This window comes from Eubalaena glacialis, chromosome 1 (genome assembly GCF_028564815.1).
Source record: "Eubalaena glacialis isolate mEubGla1 chromosome 1, mEubGla1.1.hap2.+ XY, whole genome shotgun sequence".
NCBI lineage: Eukaryota > Metazoa > Chordata > Mammalia > Artiodactyla > Balaenidae > Eubalaena > Eubalaena glacialis.
The window spans coordinates 173,436,424-173,462,000 of record NC_083716.1 but is presented as its reverse complement, the minus strand read 5'-3'; the positions used below and the strand labels follow the sequence as shown (position 1 = coordinate 173,462,000).

At 35.5% G+C, this 25,577-nt stretch overlaps 1 protein-coding gene across 12 annotated transcripts in view; it reads right to left on the bottom strand.

Annotated features, from left to right (window-relative positions):
• Nucleotides 1–25,577, bottom strand: part of LOC133098249 (sodium channel protein type 2 subunit alpha) — an 89,079-nt gene that overhangs the window by 41,748 nt on the left and 21,754 nt on the right. For 6 of the 12 annotated variants that reach the window (XM_061201026.1, XM_061201066.1, XM_061201051.1 and 3 more), the window contains exons 11-15: nt 21,462–21,809; nt 15,212–15,344; nt 10,654–10,892; nt 4,742–4,915; nt 2,474–2,830 (exon numbers count right to left, since the gene is read on the bottom strand). In XM_061201026.1, coding sequence (XP_061057009.1) covers nt 2,474–2,830; nt 4,742–4,915; nt 10,654–10,892; nt 15,212–15,344; nt 21,462–21,809 — 1,251 coding nt within the window. Of the gene's footprint in view, nt 1–2,473; nt 2,831–4,741; nt 4,916–10,653; nt 10,893–15,211; nt 15,345–17,265; nt 17,275–21,422; nt 21,810–25,577 lie in introns of all 12 variants that reach the window. The other 6 variants (XM_061201080.1, XM_061201073.1, XM_061201001.1 and 3 more) reach the window with 5 other exon arrangements.

Genomic DNA, 25,577 nt, shown 5'->3' with positions numbered 1-25,577 from the left:
CCATCCAAATTAATATTAAATGTCATCCATAGGTATGGATACTTCCTGAAATTCTCTTTTCAACTTGAATCCTCCGTACAGTTACAGAGATGTGTCTTATTTCAGTAAACTAATAGATGACATGTGATATGTTGAGTTTCCTTCTCTTTAAATTCACTCTGTGTTTTCTGGCTACATGAATTCTACCAAAATCCCACTTGCTCATTGTCACTTTCCTGATAAAAAGCCATCTGTAGCTCTGAATTGCCTACAGAAAAACTCCAATTTTGTCATGCAAAGTCAGCCTTTTCATAAATTAAACTCTACACAGTTTGGCCCCAAACTTACTTTCTACTACTCCCACTATGAATTCCCTGTTGCTTGTGTCTGATCTGCTCACTCATTGTTGTCATAAAGGGTTCTGTTCTCTGCCTTTTATTCTTTTCTTCCAATGTATGCCAAATATATAAATGGAATCAAATCAAATCTAAAATCAAACCTATGACCTTTTCTTTGTTTCTTTTCTATTAACCCTATGACCATTTCTTTCTGTTCTATGCAATATTGCACTTTTCTGAAAGCAAGCAAGTTGTATTTGGAATTGTGGTGGCTTTAAAGTAAATCTACAGGGGAATTCCCTGGCAGTCCAGTGGTTAGGACTCCACACTTCCATTGCAGGGGGCACGGGTTTGATCCCTGGTTGGGGAACTAAGATCCTGCGTGCCATGCAGCATGGCCAAAAAAAAAAAAAAATATATATATATATATATATATATATATTTATGTATATAAATTATTTGATACTCTTCCCTTCAAAAGTGAAAGCCTAATCCCTTTTTCTTAAGTGTGAGTTCTTTTTAGTGACTAGCTTCTAATGAATACAATATGGCAGAAGTGACAGTATGTGACTTCAAGATTAGAACATAAAGAGGGCTTTCTCCTTGCCCTTTGTTTTGTGTCACCTGCTCTGGGAGAAGCCAGTTGCCATGTCATGAAATAATCAACAATCCTATGGTGAGATACATGTGGAGAAAAACTGAAGCCTTCTACCAACAGCCAACAAAGAGGAATTGGGATCTCCTGCCAATAGCCATGAGAGTGAGCCTTCTTAGAAGCTGATCCTCCAGTCTTAGTCAAGATAACTGAGTTCCCTGCCAACATCTTGACAGCAACCTTATGACAGACCCAGAGCCAGAAGCACCCAGATAAGGTGCCCCCAAATTTCAGACCCACAGAAACTATGAAATAATTAATGTTTATTGTTTTAGGCCACTGTTCATATTTCTGGATTGTACACTGTTCATGTTTGTTGTTATTTTAAGAAGAGGTCAGAATTATTTAAGCTAATACTGAGGAGGTTGGAATCTTGGGATAAATAGAAATAAATGATAATCTTTTGCTTTTTTTCACCCTCCCTTTTCTTTTCCTCTGGGGAATTGGAAGTTACTTTGATGTGAAAGGAAATGAAGTCTATAAATTGCATACTTTAAAATATTGGTTATGACTATTCCACTGGACTGGGGCCTAATCAAGCACCTTAGTATAATAACTTTATATTTAAAGTATAAGAGCCTGATCCCTCTTAGAGAATCTACTGTCCTTTCTTCCCCAACCACTGGGTCCACTGCTCCCTGGCTTGGGACAGCCTACCTTTCTTCTTACCGAGCTAAATCTTACATCTCAGTAAAGATATTTCAGGTCTGAACTCCTTGACAAAGCCTTGCCTGATCATCCTTGCCACTGTAAAGCAAAGTTTCCATCTTGTGAACTTGACATATAACACTTCACTTTCACGTTTTTTCACTTACTAGCTCCTATTTTTACTCCTGTTTAGGTAAATGTCATATCACAATGCCATATATATCTTCCTATCATCTTTCCCATGCCTCCAGGACTCAGCAGAGATGTGTTGGACATGGTTCATTTTACACAGATATGATAAACAAGTGATTCTTGAGTCAGTGTTACTTGTTCATACTGTAGTTTCTAGGCAACAATTACCTTACGTGCTTTTAATGGACTGAGATTAACACTATTTTTTTTTAACTCCAACTTGTAGAGAACCCAAATTTGAAACATTTTCAAGTGATACTATTATTAGTACTTATAAGTAAAATGAATGACTGTTCTTCATTGCACTTCCATGCTTTAGTACAAGAACTGAAACATAAAAGCCAAAAATGTCCCTCTGCATGAACAATAAGAGGTACAGAGATGAAGAACAGCTTTGGTTCAAAAGACATTTTAAGAGTTTATGTTGCATGTCAATTATAGCTCAATAAAACTGGAAAAAATAAAAATAAAAATAATGAATAAGGAAATATTTAAAAAGAGTTCATGTGGATTTCAATAGTCTGAGCTATACCTGACTCCTGCCATCATGAAAATTGAGAATTGATTTAGAAAAAAAATTCAAAACATTCCTCAGTTGAACATACTTTTGCATGGTTACATTGTCTTTTACTGAAAATGAGAAAAATGTTTTACCACATACCACCAGGTTTCCAATGACCATGACCATCATGAAGACAGTAAGGCACATGGTTTGACCGGCGACCTCCATGCAGTCCCACATGGTCTCTATCCACTCTCCACACAGCACTCGGAACACAATCAGGAAGGAGTGGAAGAAGTCATGCATGTGCCAGCGCGGGAGTTCACAATCATTGGAAATCTTGCAGACACATTCTTTGTAGCTCTTACCAAAGAGCTGCATGCCGACCACGGCAAAAATGAAGACGATAATGGCCAACACCAAGGTGAGGTTACCCAGAGCTCCCACAGAATTGCCAATGATCTTTATCAGCATGTTCAGAGTCGGCCAAGATTTTGCCAATTTGAAAACTCTGAGCTGGAAACAAAAGTAAGAAGGCCATTACTGCTCTGCATTCTGAAGAATCTGCGTATTTGTTTATAGGAAAAATCTACAGTGTCTCAATTTTAGGTGATGGATTATTCATGTGCCAAACTATTATCTAGCAAATGTATTAGTTTGTTACCATGGGATATTTTTCATTTTGAAATAGTTTATATTGTAAATAAAATAATTATACAGTTTTTCATCAGCATTCAAAGAAAAAGATTCACCAAATATTCCTGAATCTTACATAAGCATTTATACTATTCTTTTTGTTTTTCTGTAAGGAACTGAGATATCTAAGATTAGTGGTGATTAATTAGAAAAGACTCTTTCAGAGAAGTAGAGGCTCTCATTATTTAAAAGCCCGAAGTGGATATATTTTTCAGTGTACTTGAAATACAATGCTGAAATGCACAAGTGCAAACAACATTAACACTTATATAAGGTACAAGAGAAAAACCAACTAATTTCTTTAAATCTCTGGACTGCTATATCTTTAGCTTGCTGTAATATTAGGCTGTATTTTAAAGGAGATTTATTATATTCAAGGAAGAAATACTTGGACTTGAGTAAAAAGCTGTATTTTGTCAACCTTTATGTCTTCAGTGATTTAATTAATCAACTCATTATAGTGTGGAAATGGCTCTCCACTACTGTGCCTGACACACTGGTTGTATTAGAAGCCTCTAGAGTACCATTTACCATTAAATAGCAGCAGCATTTTATTTCCGATGCTTCAGTAAATGTCAGGTCAAGAGTAGTGCATTATTTAATGGCAACTAAGTGACCCAAAGGAGCAGATATAAGAACCAAAAATTTTAATTTATTCCCAGAGAATAATTAATGCAAAAGGGCCTGATATACTAAGCAAGACACTGATGATATTATGCCTTCTATCTCCCCAAACTGCATCACATTATCACAAAGATTTACTAAGCTTCTTAAAAGTAGTTGCCCACACTTACTTGTTATATAATCATTGCTAATTTTTGTTTTTTTTTTTTTTTGCATCCTTCTAGCTTCAAATTAGATCTACAGCTATCCATGAAGACTAGGAAAGGAAATCACAGCTCTAAGGATCTTAACACAAATTTGAAAGTGGTAAGGGAGTTTCTAAACAGACTTCACAACAAAGTCTTGAAACTAATCACTGTTAAGATAAGTTGCCTATAAGAACCTGTCTTTACTAACTATATACAACCTCTGTTGTTTCAAAATAAATCACAAAAAGTTAGAGCCAACTCAAATAAACAGCACAATAAAACATACCAAACTTCAAATGGAAATGTGTCAAGTGATATTTTGTCTCATCTGTAAAAGATCCATAAACTTTGAAATATAAAGATCAAATGAAAGACCCTTTCTTTAAAATTAAAGTGTAACACAGGCAACTCTCCTCAGAGAGTGGATTTGGTGACTTCCTGACCTGGCTGAAGGAGCAGATGTATAGGAGCTCTGTCTTTCCCTGTACACTCTACCCAGTCCCGGGTCTTGGCTTCTATGGGGGCAAAGTGGGCAACTCCATAATCCCTTAGCCTCTGGTAGAAAGATGAGCCCACCCAAAGCCCCAACCAAGCCTTATCATGGGTAAGGAAACCCCATATAGCTGAGAGGTACATGTTGTGTTGTTTAATTTGATCTGCGTTTACCTATGATCTCCATTTTCTCTCTCCCCATTAGCCTTGCCATTCAATTACTAAGGACAGAACTATTGGCTGTTCATTTGAATAAACTTAATCTATGCATTAAAACTATGAGGAAGAAGAAATTACCATCTGCTTTGTTAGAAGTATATTCAAATAATATTAAAGCTATGGGAAATCTTGTAATTTTTTCCTAGAAAAGAGTGACTACTAATTAAATTATTTATAAAAACATTATGGTTACTCTCAGTTAATTTACCAGTCGAAATGATCGGAGAACTGACAATCCTTCCACGTTTGCCAAACCAAGTTCCATTAAACTAAGGCTCACAATTAAACCATCAAAAATATTCCAGCCTTCTTGAAAGTAATAATATGGATCCATGGCAATTATCTTTAGAAACATTTCTGCTGTGAAGATCCCAGTGAAGACCTAAGTGAGAAATGTTTATTACACAAGTGAAGACTCTTGAAAACATAAATAACTATTGAGCAACTTAATTTAGTCCCAACAAATCACAATTCAATTCTGAGTTTTAAAAATTGGTTTGGGTCCAGGAAATTAGTATCCTCAAATGGTTTGTATTCAAATCAATATTTAATTGTTTACTATATTTAAGGTTTATCAAGTGATAAAGAATACAAGAATTAAGACAATAAAATTAATATTCTTATTTCTATATTCTTAAGTGAAAGGTTCAGCTAACTCTTTGTGGTCAACTACCTGGCTCTGCCTCTGATCTCCCTAGCCCTCCAAAAACTCACCAAATAATTACCTAAGAGTTTGGTTCCCTCCCTTGGCCCTGCAGGCAAGGCTGGTGCTAAAAAGGCTTTATATTGGCTGTAATAAACAAGGTCACCACTAGCCCTATAGATGTTAAGGATGCTTTTAAAAAAAAATTTATTTTCCTGGCCAAAGAGAAGTAGCATTCTCTATTCTCCATTTTCTTTCTCTACAACTATTTTAAATTTTCCACGTGTCTTCAACCATTTTTCTTTATTCTCCACTCTCAGTACTTCTGCATCTCAGAGGTAATGGAAGTCAGTCAACCTGAACTCACTCAGTTTCCTTATATCTACCAAACTACTTACATTCACACCATACTTTGCTTTTCTTTTTCCTGTTAAAAATTAAAGACATGTCCCTGCTTTGCTCTAATTTCTGCAGCTGCAATTATGTATCTTCTTTGGACTTCTTGAAGAATTCACTTTCTCAATTAACCTGTAGTTTCAACCTCTTCCTGCTACTGACTGCTTCCTATTGGGATTTTACAAGTATCAACAGATACTCAGTCCCTCTCCACCTTAAAACTACCACCAGCATCATAAAAGAAACTCTCCTTGCATTCTACTTCCCCCATTAGCTACCGCCATCTGTCCTCTCTTCATAGCCCAACTTCTTTAAGAGTTTGTGTACTTGACTGTACTCACTAGTTCCATTTCTTTAACTTACCCCCTGACCTGCCAGTCAGCACAAACTGCTTTAACCAATTTCACCAACATAACCGAAACTGCCATTGATCAATTCAATTGAACTTTTAGTAGTTATCTTGCTTGCCTCTTTAGGAGTTTTTCACAACGTTGTCTGTTCCTTGTTCCTTAAAATAGTTTCTGTCCTGGCTTCAGTGATCCACATCTCCCTGGATACTTCTCAGTTGCTCTTCTTCCTCCAACAAATCATTCAACACTGGATTTCTTCAGAGGTCTTTCTGTCCTCAACCTTCTTAATCTAATTTTCCTTTTACAATAAATTTACATTTTGAGATCTATTTTCCCATTCAAGCATATCTCCTGAATTCCAGAACTACATCCTTATTTCCTTATTCAACACCTCCACTGGATAACTGTCTCACAGGTACCTCAAATTCAACAGGTCCAAAATTCATTTCATCACTTTCTCTGCACAACCGTGCTTCTCTTCTGATATTTGCTAACTCAGTAAATGGAATGACTCTCTACCTCGGTGGCCAGCCCAGAAACATGAGAGTCTTGCTAACTTTTCCAAATATCTCTTGAATACTTCAAGTTGAAATTCACCCATGCATGTATTACCAGTTTTTCCTCCTTTTATTGTTGAGTAGAATTCTATTGTTTGAATATTCTATAAATATTTAAATAATGTATAGCACTTTTTGTCTCTTTTCCAAGAAATCTTGGCCGCCCCAATCACATGTGCTAATATTTTCATATATTTTATACTTACATGTGCTATAAACGCTTGCTTTAAATAATCAGCTGTCTTTTCAAGAAATTAAGGGAAAAAAAAACAGTATTTTCTATTTACCCACATTTATTCATTTCTAGTGACCATCATTCTCAAATTTCCATCTAATACGTTCTTCCCGTTCAGCCTGAAGAACTTCCTTTAGTATTTCTTGCAGCATAATTCTGGTGTAACAACTTTTTTAAGGTTTTGTTTATATTAAAATTCTTTATTTCACACCAGTTTTTGATAGATAGTTTCACCATAGAATAATGTTTTAACTTCTTTTTTTCTTTTTTTCATCAGGCCACTTTCTTATGGCCTGAACTGTTTCTGACAAGATGTTAATCCCTTGTATATAATATGTATTTTTCTTCTGGTTGCTTCTAAAAGTTTCTTTTGTTTTCACAGCTTGGCTAAGATGTGCCCAATGTAGTTAATTTTATATTTATCCTTGTTGATGTTCACTGAAATTTTACAATTTAATATTAAGGTGTCTAAGTTAATATCTTTCATCAAATTTGAGAACATTTTGGCCATTATTTCTCCAAATATTTGTTTTGTTCCATTCTCTCTTTTGTCCTTCTGAGTCTCCCTTATGTAAATATTAGACCACTTGATGTTATTCTGCAGATTAGTGTGACTTAGTTCATTTTTCCTGTAAGTTTTTCTCTGCTGTTCAAATTGGATAATTTCTATTGGTTTGCTTCAAGTTTGACACTTTCTTCTGACATCTGCAATTTTCTTTTAAACTCATCCAGTGAATTTTTCATTTTAGAATTTGTACTTTTCAGTTCTAAAATGTCTAGATAATTCTTTTATATAGTTTCCATTTTTTCTGCTCATATTCTCCATCTGTTTATTCTTGATGACCATTTTTTCCTTCAATTTGTTAAATGTATTTATAATAGGTCCTCTAAAGTCCTTTAATGCTAATTTTAGTAATTCAGCCATCTCTGGATCTATTTCTATTGAGTATTTTTTTCTCTCAACTAAAGTTACAGTTTCCTATTTCTTCACATATCATGTAATTTTTTATGTGATGTGAATAATGTGTTGTAGAGAGTTTTGATTCAATTATTTTCCTCTAAAAAGTACAGATTTTTGCCCTAGCAGGAAGTTAAATTATAGGTTGGCCACTTTGAACTTACGGTAGTTTGGTTTAATACTTAAGTAGGGCACAGCTATTTTGGTTTGTTCTTTGTCCTAGTTGAATCTTCTGGTTCTCTGACATAGCCTTTACTCCTTAAGTGTAACCCCTTTGGGGTTTTAAAGGAAAGCCCAAAGTCTTTGTTCAATTTCTCCATCTTGGTCAGCTTTAAATTCCAAACCCTTGGGAAGTATTTCCTTCTATTCCTTTTTTTTTTGGAAACAATTTGTGAAGGATTGGTGTTAATTCTTTAAATATTTGGTAGAATTCACCAAAGAAATTATCTGGGCCTAGGCTTTCCTTTGTGGGAACATTTTTTGATTACTAATTCAATTTTTACTTGTTATAAGTTTTTTCGTATTTTCTATTTCTTCTTGAGTCAGTTTCAGTGGTTTGTTACTTTCTAGGAATTTGTCCATTTCCTCTAGGTTATCTAATTTGTTGGCATACAATTATTTAAAGTACTCTGTATACGCCTTTCTATTTCTGTAAGATCAATAGTGATGTCCCCTCTTCATTCCTGCTTTTAGTAATTTGAATCTTCTCTCTTTTTTCTTGGTAAGTATAGCTAAAAATTTGTCATTTCTATTGCTCTTTTCAAAAAATCAACTTTTGGGTTTGTTGATTTTTTTCTGATGTTTTCCTATTCTCTATTTCATTCATTTCCATTCTATTCTATATTATTTCCTTTCTTCTGCTAGTTTAAGATTTAGTTTGCTCTTCTTTTTTCTAGTTTCTTAAGATGAAAATATAGATTATGGATTTGAGGTATTATTTTTTTACTATAGGCATTTACAGCATAAATTTCCCTCTAGGCACTATTTCAGTTTGGTGTGTTTTCGTTTTCATTCATCTCAAAGTATTTTCTAATTTTTCTTGTGATTTCTTTTTTAACCTATCGGTTATTTACAAGTATGCTTTTAATTTCCATATATTTATAAATTTTCCAAATTCCTGTTTATTGATTTCTAATTTCATTCTATTTTTGTGAGAAAAAGTACTTTGATTTCAATCTTTTTAAGTTTAATGAGGCTTGTTTTATGACCTACCTATCTCTTATGCTGGGGAATATTCCATATGTACTTGAGAAGAATGTGAATCCTGTCCATATATTTTCTACTATTTCATTATCTTCCTTAACACATAAGACAAGTCCTATTTTGAACTGTCCATTTGTTGTTTATGTCTTTCCAGCATCCACTCTCTCTTCTTATGATAATGGTAGACCTAATTTTCTTCTTCATAATTGTATTCATTTACTCTGTCTCCAGTGATAAGACATGGTTCTGGTTTGGCCAAATAGGGCTTTCTAACCCTAGAATCATATTAACTGACTGACTTAGAAATGGTCATGTAACTCCAACCAGGCCAATGATATTCAATTCTTGGGCTTTTGTTAGAACCACTAGTTAGGAGGCACAATCCTTCTGCTTAAAGAGCTGTGTCAGGATAAAAGTTGGTAGACCGTTGACATCAATAGAATACCCAGCCAGAGATGAAAAAACATACTGGGAAAAAGTTGGCAAGAAGCTAACTCCCAATGACATTGACTGAGAACCTGAATCTAGCCAGATTAAAACGTGAATCTATGCCCAAATGGACTTTAGTTACTTGAAGTAATGAATTATCTTTATTTTTGTTTAAGCCCATTTGAGTTGTTTCCTAATATCCACCTCCATAAAGCTTCTTTGATCCCTTGCTCACTTTTTATAGATAATGTTGAAGTGATTCCTACATATGTGAAAAAATTTGGACTAGGTAATGTTATTGTTCTTTCCTAAAGTTTTGTGATTTTTGGCCACAGCTTAAAATAGTCTCCGAAATATCTTTTAGAGTCTCTGATATAGTATTCAGAGCTTCCATTGCTCCGTGAATTTCTCATGGGTATAGTTTCTCCCACTGTAAAAATGCAGACATTCATAGTATCTACCTAAGGACTGACTTTGTGGGAACCTAGAGAGAGGGATTTTACATAAACCATTTAATACAATGCCTGGTACAAAATAAGTGGTCAGCATATATATGTTAACTTTATCAGTTAAGACCTATCTGGATTATAATAAAAAAATAGTGGTTACTTCAGAGCCTAAAAATATTGTGTATTATACTTCAGAATATATCATTTACTATCATATAGAACCTGTTTATATGTTCATTTATCAAGTTGGGAGGTTCATGAGAACTTAATAAGCCTCATATTGATATTAATATATTTTTGTTGCCTGAATTTATTCATTTTGTTTCTCTGTAAAAGACCATTTTACTTTCAATTCTATCATTCTACCATGTCCATGAATGTTAATACAAAATTTTAAGTAAAAATGTATGAAAAATTAATCATTTATAAATTCTTAAATTTATAGGACAAATTCAAACAGAAATAATAACCTCTATGATGTTTCCTCTCTTAAAAATCCATCTTCAGTTATGAACAGATGATATTTCAAAATTACCTGACTTGGCATATTTTATAATTTGTTTGGCAAATGTAGACATGTCTGAAAGAATCTATTCTAAATGCCTGAGAAACACATCAGGATTTTACCATAAATCAATATCCTCCATAATTCATAATAATCTTTGTAATGAATGGGCAATTTATATTTAATTCTAAATCAAACTATACATAAAATCTTTGAATCTTTTCCACTGCTAAACTGTAGCAATATATTTTTGTTATAAAAAAGTGATGCTGAACTTTTGCTGTCCAGGTATATACGACCAATTAATTCATATTTAATTTGAGAGTGATATGTGAAATTCATTAAGGCAATCATGAACTCTTTCAATGGGTAGAGTAACGCTCAGTGAGCCTTACCAGGTTCCCGACTGACAGCACACTGCTAAACTGCTCCGTCATGGGATAGTGCTCCATGGCCATGAAGAGGGTATTTAAGACAATGCAGATGGTGATGGCCAGGTCAACAAAAGGGTCCATCACAACCAAGTTGACGACATGTTTCACCTTTAACCATGGCTTACAGCAGCCCCAAATCAAACACATGTTAGCAAATTTATACCAGCAGGGTGGGCATTTCTGTCTGGATTCTTCAAGTTCTGGAAGAAAAAGGTTAGAATACTTATGAAAACTGCTTCCTTCCTATTAAGCAGCCTTTGGTTTAAACTGAAAGTGATTTTTAAAAAATCTAAAGTTGTTAAAAGGCATTATAGGTTAATCTGATGGTTGAGCAGGAAAGCACTTACAATGGATTAGCTGTCATAAAAAGTGTGGGCACAGAAAGGCTAGTAAACTTTCCAAATGTATCTTGGTTAAACATGGTTTCCAAGATTCTATCTACAATATTAAACAGTCTGATAATTATCTTTAAGGCTATCAGAAATGAATGCGTAGGACTTGTGTTAAGTATACTTAAAGCTCATCTATGTTCCAGATAGAGCAAGACATATATTATCAAAGAACACCTCTCAGGAGATGTCTTTAAAACCTTTATCAGTCATGCTGAATCTCAGTTTCTTGGATTAGATATGTTCTTTGTGTATTTTAATGAGATAGTTTTGTCAGTGTCACCAGTCTTAGTTAAAAAGTTTCTAGTTAAGCCTAATTAGATATAGGCCTGTATATTAAACTCAGCAGTATTTCTTAATTTAACTAGATGGCACAAAAGAAGAGGAAATATCAAACCTAGGAAACTGAGAACTGCACTGTTTCACAAAATGGGACTTATGTACTACTGGTAAAATACAAGAGGAGCTTAGGTAGAACATACGTAGAATTCATAAATTTTAATGGTATGCATTTATTTTAATATATTAAAATGTATAACTATCACACCAAACCTATGATATAAGATTTCATATAAAAATACATTTATTTAAAAAAAATACAATGATTTCAAAAAGAATTTCAACTAAATAATAGGAGAGAAAAGACAGAAATGCACAGATCTATAAGGTGATACTCAAAATACTGAAACTTAGTAAATATTGGCAAAGAATTTGGGATAATTAGGAAGTGGGAAATTATCTGCTCTTTTCCTTTGGTATATTTCTCTCTTAATCAACTCTTGAGTGAGAAAAGAATTCAGAAGTTGTTGTTTTCTGCCAATATCATTGCTGCACACTCTGTTACCTGCTCTGCCAAATGTGAGCCCATCACCGATTAGCACTAAAATAAAGGAAAAGATTCTTTGTTCATCCATAGCATGACTCTGGTTGGTCACTTTAGTATTACTACTGTGGCAACTGCAATATCCCTCCAAACCTGGTACAGTTTACTAAGAATTAAACTTTTCAAGAGAGTTTATGCAATGGACAAACATGACCATAGGTAGTGATTTTTGCTTTGCTGATAAACATTCACTACTAATACTATAAAGTTTACTACTTCCCTAAAGTAAATTAATTTCCTTATTATTTTTAACAGAATTCCATGAGAGGTAGATTCTTCAATTGTCTCTTTATATACTGAAATTCTTCAAGTACCCAGTTTATTTCCTTTTCTCTTAAATGTAATTTTGTAAACAGTAAACAATAGTTGCATTGTAAATCAGAAGAAAAATATAAATATAGTTATTATGCACTGTTTTGTAGAAGCTTTTAAGACTCCTAAATAAACCCATATTTATACTGAAGGTAAAAAGGCTTTACTACTTACAGTAAATAACAAAAGAGAACTGAAAAAGCTCTTTGCCTATGTACAGTCAGAATAAGTATTTTTTTAAATGTTACTTGTAATTTAGCAGATAAAGAGAAGCAAATAGAAACTGTGTGGAAAAAAGTAAATCAGAGAAAAGTTCAAAAGACAAAATGCAGCCAGTGTTGCTCGTCTTGACACCAGGAAAAAGTGGAGCAGAGTTGTTAAATTCTAAAATAAAATCATTCAATTATTCATGCTAAAAAAAAAAAAAAAAAAAAGAATATCACACTTTGAAAAAAAAACAAAGCACTCAGGGAGAACTACAGCCACGTCTCCATTATTCCTGGGTGGGTTATCCACACTGAAAATCATTTACAGCCCAGTTTAGATCTTTTGCTGGCTCCCCTCAATTCCTCAGTGCTTGTACCTCACCCTCCCACCACCTTCCCAAGGATTTGACCTGGAAACATTTCCATATGGTTTTTGCATTTAAAAAACTTGAAAAGCAAACAATTCATTTTTCCTTATCTCTTACAGTGTCATTAAGTAAGGGGCATTCATTCATTGCCTGGACAATGAAGACTTAGCTGTAGTTCAAAAGAAGGAAAACAAAAGTTGCCAGCCTGGATCAACAAGCCTGGTTCCAAAAAGGAAAGGTGAACTAAACCATGATTAGACTTAGAAGGAAGGATCTCCAAATAAACAGATTATGTCAACCTAAGACACCTTTCCACTGTTATTTGTGTTTTTTTCCACTGTTAGGAACAAAAAAGGACTATATTAAAGACAGCTCTGGTTGCATGTATACGCTATGTACTGCTAACGACAAGCCTTGATTAATGCCAGATTCAAAATGTTTAGATATAACTGAATAAAGAAAAGTAGGCTTTGCATTCTATACAACCAATGAAAAACAGAATGAAAACTCAGCCATTTTTCCTCACATATATATAAAGTTAAAAGCTCTGCAGATATTAAAACCAAACACTCAGTCTCCTGCTTCCTAAGTTACACTTATCTCTAGGACATCCTTTTCATTATAAGCAAGTCCATGAGACACACTTACATGGAGGGCGATGTGGGTGCACTCATTTTTAACTCCATATCTTAATTAGTGGACAAGTCCAATCTTGTGGTGGTGGGTTGATGTTTTTTAAGTAATTTCTTAAGTTAGCCCAAACTTAATGCTATCAGAAGTTCAAAGTAGGACTGTTAATTTAGACTTACCCTGTCTCCTTCTCTACTTCTTGCTTTAGGGAGCAGACATGCTGCTGACATCGGTAGCAGAACCACTGGCAGCTTCCTCTCAGTGGTTTTGCTATGGCAAGGAGCAGAAGACCAGAGAATCTTCAAAAGATTTACCTGGAGGGACAGGGAGGAGCAAGCTACTGGCAGCTGGGGGGGAAGAGGGAGTGCAAGCTAACGCAGGCGAGGTTGGGGAAGAACGTACTGAGTTTAATATTCCATAGAAATCAGTGAAAAGATTTCTGATATTGCATTAGGACATTATGAAAATTGGGTCCTGCAGTAACTGACATGGCTGTGATATGTAAGACCATCTACATTGTGAGATTTTCCTGGCTGTGACTTTTAGGCTTTTGGTACTGATATTAGTATCATGGGATCTTTGCATTCAGACTGGAAAATAATTATTGCAAGAATCTATCCAGTATCAAGAGAAACTATAACTAACAGGAAGAAAGGCATGAGCGCATGTTCGCGCTCTCTCCTTCATTCTCCATCTTTCTTTTTCCTGTGACACATCTACACACACACACAAACACACACACACACACACACTTCGGAGGGGAAGAAAAGGGAGGGGCTATAAAAGAGAAAAGGAGAGAAGGGGAAAGGACAGCAAGGGAGGAGGATAGAATATATTTTATATGAAAGTATTTTCCAAGTAGCTGAAGTTGATAGTTGATGTCTGAATTCACTTACAGTATGGAAAGGCACAAACATGTGAATTAACAAAACAACAATAAAACAACCAATAATAATATTTATTGACTGTCTTCTACATGCCAGGTGCTTCTACATACATAGGTGCTTTATATATGAGGCCTTATTTAATCTTTACAATAACCTTAATCTAAACGTCATTATCCACACTTTACTGATGAAGAAACAAGTGTAGAGTCCCAAGCTAACACACAGAGCCAATGATTGATCGCAAATCAAGCTGTCCTCAAAGTCTTTATTTTGGAATTATAAGATCCAGATCTCTAAACAGTATATTCACTACTCACGTATAATCTGCAACTAAAGAGAAAGCTGAGATATTGTAATATCTGATCAGAGAGAGACAAAAGTGGTTTTACAAAATTTTGAAAACTTTGCTTCAAAGAGGTTATTATCAAACCCTAATTCTCATTTTTTCATTTATACATCTGGTTAAATCAAAAGAGTTTATAGCTTGAGTCTCAAGCAGTTAATACAATTTAAATGGGTTAGCATCACCATAAAAATAAACATTTATCATTACATTCCTTTTTATGTCATGCACATAACAAGTTTCAACAACTTAGAACTTAATCTACCAAAGTGGTATTCCAAGTATACCTCGAATTTGCAGTAGATTCCTGGAGGCTAAATGTAAAAATCTGTATGAGACAATAGAATCCATGTGTTGTACATGGATTTTACTTTTATTTAGTAAAAGACATAATGATGATTTGGTGTCAAGTCAGGAAGAATTTTCTTGGAATTTATGAGAGTTTTTTTCATCATTACCAGAGCACCGCCAAGTAATTGTGCTGTAAGACTTTTGACATACCTTCCATGGTGTTGGTCAAAATACTAGCCATACTCATTGCTCTTTGCTTTGCTGTAGGATCTTCCAACAGATCCATGGAAACATGATAAGAACTGGACCGTCTCTTTCTTATTTCCGTTTCAGTAGTCGTGCCCTAAAAAAAATTTCATATGAAATAACTATTATTTTTAAAGGTAGCAAAATCCAAAGTGTTCCTGTAATAGGTGTTACTTAACTAAGTATTCACCATGCTTTCTCAGATGTAAACAGCTCATTAAGACATTGCTGGAATCATCATTCTTGGGAAGTGTTTAAAAGCCCATCATATTCTCAGCTTTCAGGGATGCCTGGGTTTGTGATCAAGATGGACTTTTCTAATTCCTCCATCTTGGAGCTTTGGGCTGGAGGGATCATGCCTATTACAGGATGGATAACCTTTTAGCATTTCAGCCAGTCCTATCTAGGACTTCAAACTGAAGCATATCACTCCTTGAGTTACTCACAGGTTGAGCTATTAAATCTTTATTTATATGTATTCATGTGGTTTAATGTATGAAAAGAACTTTAAAGGCTTCCCTAATATGTTCTCCTAAAATGAGAATTCCACTTTAAAATGCTTCTGTTCATTATAGACAGGTAACATTTCCCAACATCCTTAATAATAAAACTAATTTTTAGAACTATCTATAACTTTGTCTTACACTTACAACACAACCCATCCTTGGCATTGAAACTCTAATTTAAGGCAAAACATCAAATTGGGGGGGGGGTCTTTGAGTCTTAGCAATGTTGTAATGACTTGATATGTTTCTATTCCAAAATAAACTCACCAGGATTTCAATATGGGCAGAAATTTATTCCTACGTCAGGAGCTCAAACAATGAATTTAATGGTCACAGGAAAAAAGGGCAAAACTCAAGCATTCCTAATGTGGGTCTCAGTGCTAATAATAAATAAGAAGTCACCTTTAGTTCTCTGAGGATTTTCCTTATTTCTAAAATAGTAATATGAGTCCTGTTCATCTACTTTATTGTGCTATGAATAATTAACATTACTTTATTAACCTCCATGCCTCTAATGCATACATATTCAAAAGCAGACTTTCCACTCAATTGATAGGATTGTCATTAATGGGAATAAACATTCATTTAGGTCACTCTAAAATTAATTTTACTGTGAAAGAAAAGTAAAATTAATGAGAAAAGAAATAACCCCTCTCTGAAACTAAAGCTCTTTAAATCAAAAAGTTGTCTCTCAGAATTTAAAATATTTTGCCTTGTCAGAGAAAGGCAAAGTTGGAAGGAAAAAATAGGGTCACTTATGAATTTGGTAAAGTAGCAGGATACAAAATTAATGCACAGAAATCTCTCATTCCTGTATACTAATGATGAAAAATCTGAAATTGAAATTAAGAAAACACTCCCATTTACCATTGCAACAAAAAGAATAAACTATCTAGGAATAAACCTACCTTAGGAGACAAAAGACCTGTATGCAGAAAATTATAAGACACTGATGAAAGCAATTAAAGATGATACAAATAGATGGAGAGAAATACCATGTTCTTGGATTGGAAGAATCAACATTGTGAAAATGACTATACTACCCAAAGCAATCTACAGATTCAATGCAATCCCTATCAAACTACCACTGGCATTTTTCACAGAACTAGAACAAAAAATTTCACAATTTGTATGGAAACACAAAAGACCCCGAATAACCAAAGCAACCTTGAGAAAGAAAAACGGAGCTGGAGGAATCAGGTTCCCTGACTTATAGGAATCAGACTATACTACAAAGCTACAGTGATCAAGACAGTACGGCACTGGCATAAAAACAGAAATATAGATCAATGGAACAGGATAGAAAGCTCAGAGATAAACCCACGCACATATGTTCACCTTATCTTTGATAAAGGAGGCAAGGATATACAGTGGAGAAAAGACAGCCTCTTCAATAAGTGGTGCTGGGAAAACTGGACAGGTACATGTAAAAGTACGAAATTAGAACACTCCCTAACACCATACACAAAAATAAACTCAAAATGGATTAAAGACCTGAATGTTAGGCCAGACACTATCAAACTCTTAGAGGAAAACATAGGCAGAACACTCTATGACGTAAATCACAGCAAGATCCTTTTTGACCCACCTCGTAGAGAAATGGAAATACAAACAAAAATAAACAAATGGGACCTAATGAAAGTTTTTGCACAGCAAAGGAAACCATAAACAAGACGAAAAGACAACCCTCAGAATGGGAGAAAATATTTGCAAATGAAGCAACTGACAAAGGATTAATCTCCAAAATTTACAAGCAGCTCATGCAGCTCAATATCAAAAAAAACAAACAACCCAATCCAAAAATGGGCAGAAGACCTAAATAGACATTTCTCCAACGAAGATATACAGATTGCCAACAAACACATGAAAGAATGCTCAACATCATTAATCATTAGAGAAATGCAAATCAAAACTACAAAGAGATATCATCTCACACCGGTCAGAATGGCCATCATCAAAAAATCTAGAAACAATAAATGCTGGAGAGGGTGTGGAGAAAGAGGAACCCTCTTGCACTGTTGGTGGGAATGTAAATTGACAGAGCCACTATGGAGAACCGTATGGAGGTTCCTTAAACAACTAAAAATAGAACTATCATACAACCCAGCAATCCCACTACTGGGCATATACCCTGAAAAAACCATAATTCAAAAAGAGTCATGTGGGGCTTCCCTGGTGGCGCAGTGGTTGAGAATCTGCCTGCCAATGCAGGGGACACAGGTTCGAGCCCTGGTCTGGGAAGATCCCACATCCCGTGGAGCAACTAGGCCCGTGAGCCACAACTACTGAGCCTGCACGTCTGGAGCCTGGGCTCCGCAACAAGAGAGGCCACGATAGTGAGAGGCCCGCGCACCGCAATGAAGAGTGGCCCCTGCTTGCCGCAACTAGAGAAAGCCCTCGCACAGAAACAAAGACCCAACACAGCCAAAAATAAATAAATAAATAATTGATTAATTTAAAAAAAAAAAAGAGTCATGTACCACAATGTTCACTGCAGCTCTATTTACAATAGCCAGGACATGGAAGCAACCTAAGTGTCCTCTGACAGATGAATGGGTAAAGAAGATGTGGCCCATATATACAATGGAATATTACTCAGCCATAAAAAGAAACGAAACTGAGTTATTTGTAGTGAGGTGGATGGACCTAGAGTCTGTCATACAGAGTGAAGTAAGTCAGAAAGAGAAAAACAAATACTGTATGCTAACACATATATATGGAATCTAAAAAAAAAAAAAAAAAAAAGGTCATGAAGAACCTAGGGGCAAGATGGGAATAAACACACAGACCTACTTGAGGATATGGGGAGGGGGAAGGGTAAGCTGGAACAAAGTGAGAGAGTGGCATGGACATATATACATTACCAAATGTAAAATAGATAGCTAGTGGGAAGCAGCCACATAGCACAGGGAGATCAGCTCGGTGCTTTGTGACCACCTAGAGGGGTGGGAGGGAGGGAGATGCAAGAGGGAAGAGATATGGGGATATATGTGTATGTATAGCTGATTCACTTTGTTATAAATCAGTAACTAACACACCATTGTAAACAATTATACTCCAATAAAGATGCTGAAAGAAAGAAAGAAAGAAAGAAAGAAAGAAAGAAAGAAAGAAAGAAAGAAAGAAAGAAAGAAAGAAAGAAGGAAAGAAAGAAAGAAAAAAAATAGGGTCGCTTAAAGGTCATCTAGTCCCTTCTGCTCTATATAAAATTATATGTGTAATCCTATATCTGTCTAATTTTTAGTGCTAGATTCCAAAATCTCTAATGATATTACCAAGGAAATTCTTTCTTAAGTTAAATTGCTTCAGTTGAATTTATGTGTAAACTGCAGGATACTGTGTGCTTTGGAGGGTGGCATTTGTTTGCAGCTCTTTATTTTCTGTTCTCTTTCCCTCTCTGCAGTCTTGCAAAGCCCCTTTTTTGGCCTGCACTTTCAGCTCATGTGGCACCATATGTTGCAGCTCATGTTGCAGTGCCCTGCCTCACACCTGACTGCAGCACTGAAGGACGGACACAAGGCAGCAGGAAATATAGATCACACTAGGCTTTGTTTCAAACTGCCCCAATTTGCCTTTAGAGATTTATCCCACCCTCTCTGATATGACAGGAGTTTTGTGGTAATTACTGATAAATGCTAAATATCTTCTGACAGACTGACATTCTCTTTGTATTTATGCAAAGAAGTTGTGGATTTATTTTTGTTTGTTCAATTAACCTTTATCAAGATCAGTGGTACTCATACTTTATTATGTGTAAGAACCATGTGAGATACTTGTCAAGGAAGAAGAAATTCCTGATCTTGCTCTCCTCGGCCTTTTGGTCTGAGTAAGACTGGGCCCAGAAATCTACATTTCTTTCTTTAAACCACTTTATTGAGGTATTATCGACATGTAAAAAGCTGTATATATTTCAGGTACGCAACTTGATGAGTTTGGGGATCAATATACACCCATGAACCATCACCACCGTCAGGTCATAAACATTTCCATCACCTTCTAAAGTTTCCTTCCACTCCTTTTATTATTGTTGTTGTTGCTATTTGGGGTAAGAACTCTTAACATAAGATCTACCTTCGTAGCAAATTTTAAATTTACAATTCAGTATTGTTAGCTCTAGGTCCTATACTATATAGTAACATATCCAGAATTTATTTATCTTGCATAAATGAAATTTTGGACCCTGCGGTCATCAAACTCAGAGAAGCAGAGAGTAGAATGGCAGTTGCCAGGGGTGGAGGGAGGGGGAAATGAGGAATTTCCACTTTGAAAAGTATCCCAGGGAATTCTGATGTAAGTAGTGTGAGGATGAAATATATTTTGAGATACACTGGGTTAAAATGAAAGTTTTTGTTTCCTTGGCCATGTCTTCTTTTCCATTTAAGAAAATTAATGGGAGGTAATATTGCAATACGGATAGAAGGTAGGTTCAGTAGTCAGCATACCTGGGGTCAAACCCTAGCTCCACCATGCACAGGCCTCAGTTTCCTCCTTATAAAATGAGGATATTAGTAACTACGATAAAGGTCTGTTGTGAGGACTAAATGAATTAATGCATGTAAAGTGTTCTGGACAGTGTCTGGTACATAGTTAGCCATGATTATTTTTTAAGAGAAGTTGACATTCCCTTTGCATTCTTCCAGTTTCTTTCACAACAAAGTTCTACTTTTTTCATGATTTGATCTGACTCCAGGATACCTGGACATTTCTCTGGGAGAAAGTGGTGGGGAGAGGCTATGTGAAAAAAGTGAAGAAGATCAGTGGCTATGTCTATAATCCAAGGTAAGAATCTCCTCTATTAGGTGACTGAAAGCTGACTCCATATGATTTTAATGTAGCTTAAAGAGCTCGTCCAACTATAATGAGTAGAATTGTGTAAAAAAAAAAAATACAGAGAAGATTTTAATATGATTCTGTAAGCTATAAAGTATAACCAATGACATTGCTAGAATATTTTTATATTGGCAAATGAAATCTTATTTAATAACGAAGTTAAAAAGCACCTATGTTTTACAAAGGAAATGTCAATAATATATCCCTGTAAGTATCTGGTATTTAGTTGAAACCCTTTTTCATATGCATGATTTAGGGCCACTATGTTTATTAAAAAATTCATGACGGTAATATAAAAATTGAAATCTGCCCTAACAATTACAACACATGACTTTACCAGGTACTTCGAGTGGCTTCTTTACCACACAGATGTACAATGGTCATTTGACTGGGTGCTAAAAATGTTACAGCACTCTGACCTGCCAAGAGGAAAAATGTTGCATTGCAGGATTTAGATGTATTTAGTAATACTATCTACTTCAAGTGGAAGTATCAAGTTCTTCTTTTAAAGGAACAGAGATAACAAGATCCTTAAGATAAGTATTTATATCATTTCTTGCATTTACTTTGCTTATATTAACTAATCATAATGCATGATAAATTGTTGCTATACTTTTTGGCAAGTTTCATTCTGTAGTAATAATGATGAAGGAATACTTCTAATTATAGTCTATGAGACCCAACCTACGTTTTTAACTCATTTGAGAAAAGTCTGAATTGAACAATTTGACAAAATAAGTTCATAACTTGAATGAACTGACCCCTGGCCTTTGAACGTTAGACTCAGTAAAATTCACACGTGTGGAAATCGAAACCCATTCCTGCCTGCAACCAGCCACAGCTCCCTCCCCAACAGCTGCAGGTTTCACTGGCCTCACCTCTGGCAGGAGCTGTCCAGCGGGAGACGTGAGGGCAGAAGGGCCCCCGACCAGGGAGACCACGCCGTTGCAATCCACAGAACTGTGCATCTTCCCGTTCATGGGCAGAACGGGGAGCACCCTGGAGGCGCGGCTGGCCTGGCTGACGTTGCTGGGGCGCCGCTCCCCGTGTCTGTGCGGCACAAACAGAGAGTCTCTTCTGCTGTCATTGTCTTCGAAGGTGCTGTGCTCGTCATCGGCAAAGTCATTCTCAGAGCCAATGTCCTTGGCTCGACCTCTGAAGCTGAAAAGGCTCGCCCTACTGTTGCGTCTTGGAGAGAAAAGGGAGCCACGGATGCTCAATAAAGACTATCAATAACAAGAAAGGAAACAAACAAAAAACAGATGAACAGAATTAAGTGCTGGTGTCCTGAACAATATGAGCCTGGACTCTTCATTTCATAGCTGTTGACTCACCAAAGGTAAGGCACTGGACAGGTGGAAGCAAGGGCTCCTGTGGCAACTGCTGGTGGGATTCTGGCACTTTCTACTAGGTTCAGGTCTTTTGTTCTGCTCTCCCTTTTCCTCCCTTCCTTCATTTTCATCTTCTGAGCTCTCATTTTCTACCATTTTCTTCTACTTTACCCATGACTTCAGATAGTCAGAAGTACCCCCCCGAAGACTGTTTTGTCTCATTTCTGGCACCTAGAACTGAAATCTTTGCTAGACCCTTCTCTAGAAACTATTCTTATTTAACAATCCAGTGGAAAGCAATTAAGTACACAACTATGTTTTGATCCTTTGAAGCCAAAACTACACCAGTAAGAGTTCACTAGTGCCCACACCCAGATGCAGATCTCACCACCGAGGAAAATAAAACCAATCTTGCTAGTAGGTCTGTTTAATTATAGTACAAGGAGCAACTTCTCTCCTTCCCTTTGCATATTTTATAACGGTCCTCATGAATAATTTAAACAAATCAAGCTGAAAGAACTGTATGATTCATTCCCTGATTTTCACTCTTCTGTCTCAAGAAATCTAAAGAGTACCACATTTACAAAAATCTGGTCTTCACTAAGTATCTGGTCACAACCATTTGACAATTTTCTAGATGGCTACAATGTCATTGCCATCATTCAGTTTACTTTGATTCTCAAACATAGTACCATTGAGCACAACGAATCATTTCCTGTTTATTACTAGTCTATTTTTACAACCTCACTCTAGTGAGCACTTGTTTCTGTTTGTCGAATACCCATTTGTCCTTTTTCTGTTGACAGTACGCCGATTATCTCCAAGAACTGCTCCCCAGGCAAGACCATGGCCCAGGTCTAGTCAATGAGTGTATTCCATGCCTCTGGCCGTAGAGACTGGTTTGAAAATGGGTAGGAGACCCTGCATGGTCCATTGACAGTCACCAATTTCTTGTACAATTGTTCGGAAAGAGGTGCATTTTCGATTGAGGTTGCTAAAAAATATTGAATGTAAGTTTGGAGCCATGGTGGGCATCTTATCAGCATATTGGAGGAACCTGGAGATGTGGAGTAATACTTGGCCCTGATAACATGTTTTGAGCCTTTGGATCTAGCTGTACCTAAAGCTACTCATTGATATCATTTATATAATTTAATCCTTTTTTTTTGCTTAAGCTGGCTTAAGCTGGATTTCTATGATTATTAATAGAATACCAACTTTATCATTTAACCATTACTAGTTTCATCTTTTTATCTCCCAAGGGTTTAAAGCTAACTAAAATTATTATTTTGTACCCATATATTTTTTACATTCCCTGACTAATAAGTATACATTTAACTTTATTTTCAGCTAAAGAATGATCTTCTCAATAACATCTATAAACATCTATAAAATGTCTATAATCTTTAAACACTATCTTATGTTATATGATCTTATTCATTATTTACAGAAACACAGCTAAGAGTACTGATCTGCTCCCACAGCAGAACTTATTTCTTCTTTTCCTATACCCATGTTTTTTCATCCTGTTATCAACTTCATTATTCTTTTCTTTTATTGTTTCCATATGAGTATTATTATTATTATTATTTTAATATTTATTTATTTATTTGGCTGTGCCAGGTCTTAGTTGCAGCACACAGTATCCCTGACCACGGATCAAACCCAGGCCCTGTACATTGGGAGTGTGGAGTCTTAACCACTGGACCACCAGGGAAGTCCCCAATACGAGTATTTTTTAAACTTCTCCTACACTATCCAATTTCTTTCATGTCTCCTTTCTCTCCTTTCACAAGGGACTTTGAATTAGCTATAAGGACATAACAGTTACAGAATTTCTGACCTGCTGGTTATCATTACCTCAAAAAGAAGCCAGATAAGAAATGCTTGGCAATAAGAAATAAAGTAGAAATTATGTATACGTACCACTCTTAGTAAGAGTTTTTATTTTAACTACAAGTACTCCCCTCAATTAGAGCCAATAGAAGGGCTGGAGAGAAATAAGTTATTAAATTGCACACAGTGTTTCTCAAAGTTCAAAGGTGAATTATGCCACAGAAGAGCATAGTTTACATATGGCAGCTATATGAAAAGTGACTGTTTCCCATCTGTTAGCATCAACTTCCACTGTTTACATTGATTACATAAATCCATAGCAATCAAATGCTATGCCACAAATAGAGGATGGACAGTAAGAAAAAATCTGCCATACCAAATGGATCTCTAAAAACTCCTGGTTTATCACAAATATGGAGGGAAATAATAACTTCAGAAAGTCAACAGTATCTTATAAAGGCTTCAAAATAAAATATTCAGGTTGTCTTGAGACGTCATTAGAGATTGCACTCTTGACTTTCTTCTTTCCCTTCTCCCACACTAACAAGTCATATTGAAGTCTAAAACATATATCATACAATCCACCTACCCTACTGAGAAAATTATAATCCTATGGTAAAAGTATACATTATATTTTTTTCAATATGAAAGTAGAAATGGTTACCAACACAGTTGCCTATCATGTCACTACAAAACAATAGTTTTTAATACTTTTGGGCCTTAGGCCCTTGAAAAATCTAACAAAAGCTATGGACCCTTCATCACTGCACCCAGGTTAAGAACCTGGTTCACTATTTTCAGTAGCACTTACAGCGTCTTGCAAAGTGGGATTAATATGATTTCAGCATCCCTCCCTTTCTTTCTCTTCCTTTATCTCTCTCTCTCTCTGTGCCTCTCCATCGCCCTCTCCATCTTCTTAGTTACTTGTCTGTCTACTTCTTTATCAGATAAAAATCTTTAGTTCTATTTTTATACACATACCACTTCAGAAACGAATATCAATTTGAGCCAGATATTACATGTTGTGTGAGTGATCACCTATAATGCCCAACTAGGAAGCAGAGGTTTTAAGAAGACAGTAGGGGGAAAATGTTATGTCTTTGGACAAAATTTACAGAAACAGATGGGATAGAGCCTAACATTTTCAGACTTTACTATTTTGCCTAGAATTAGTTCTATCGGACTTGAAATGAAGCAAATTGGAATAACTCTGTGGTATCTGTTGGTTTGCAGTTCAGATTTAGGTAGTTTTTCCTCAGGTAACTTACTTTCCTTCTTCCCTCCCTCCCTCCTTCTCCTTTTCCTTTCCTTCAAAATAAACAGTGCTCTAAAAAGGGGATTTGATTTTTTAAAAATTCACATTTATTAAGATTAGTATCTCCACTAATGTAATCATAATGACTGTGACAACAACATGAATAGGGGTGAGTAAATGTTGATATTTATTTAAAAACAAATTCTACTTCAAATTTGAATTCAACCTCACTAAGCCTTTAATTTATCCTATCTTATAATGTTACCTGGACTTGGAGTGAATCAGGCTGACATAAAAATTTATATGTATTAAACATAAGGCTATGTGAGACTGTGTATACTAAAAAATGTACAAAGAGCATGTATAATCCTAAACATACGTATCTTTTAAATGAAATCAAATAGTAAATTTCCTCAACAGTTTCTTAAGATTTTTTAAAATATTTTTATTTCTTTTAGTATTATTATTTAAAAAAAATTTTTTGGCCATGCCACATGGCATGCGGTGTCTTAGTTCCCTGACCAGGGATCAGACCTGCACCCCGCTGCATTGGAAGGTGAAGTCTTAACCAC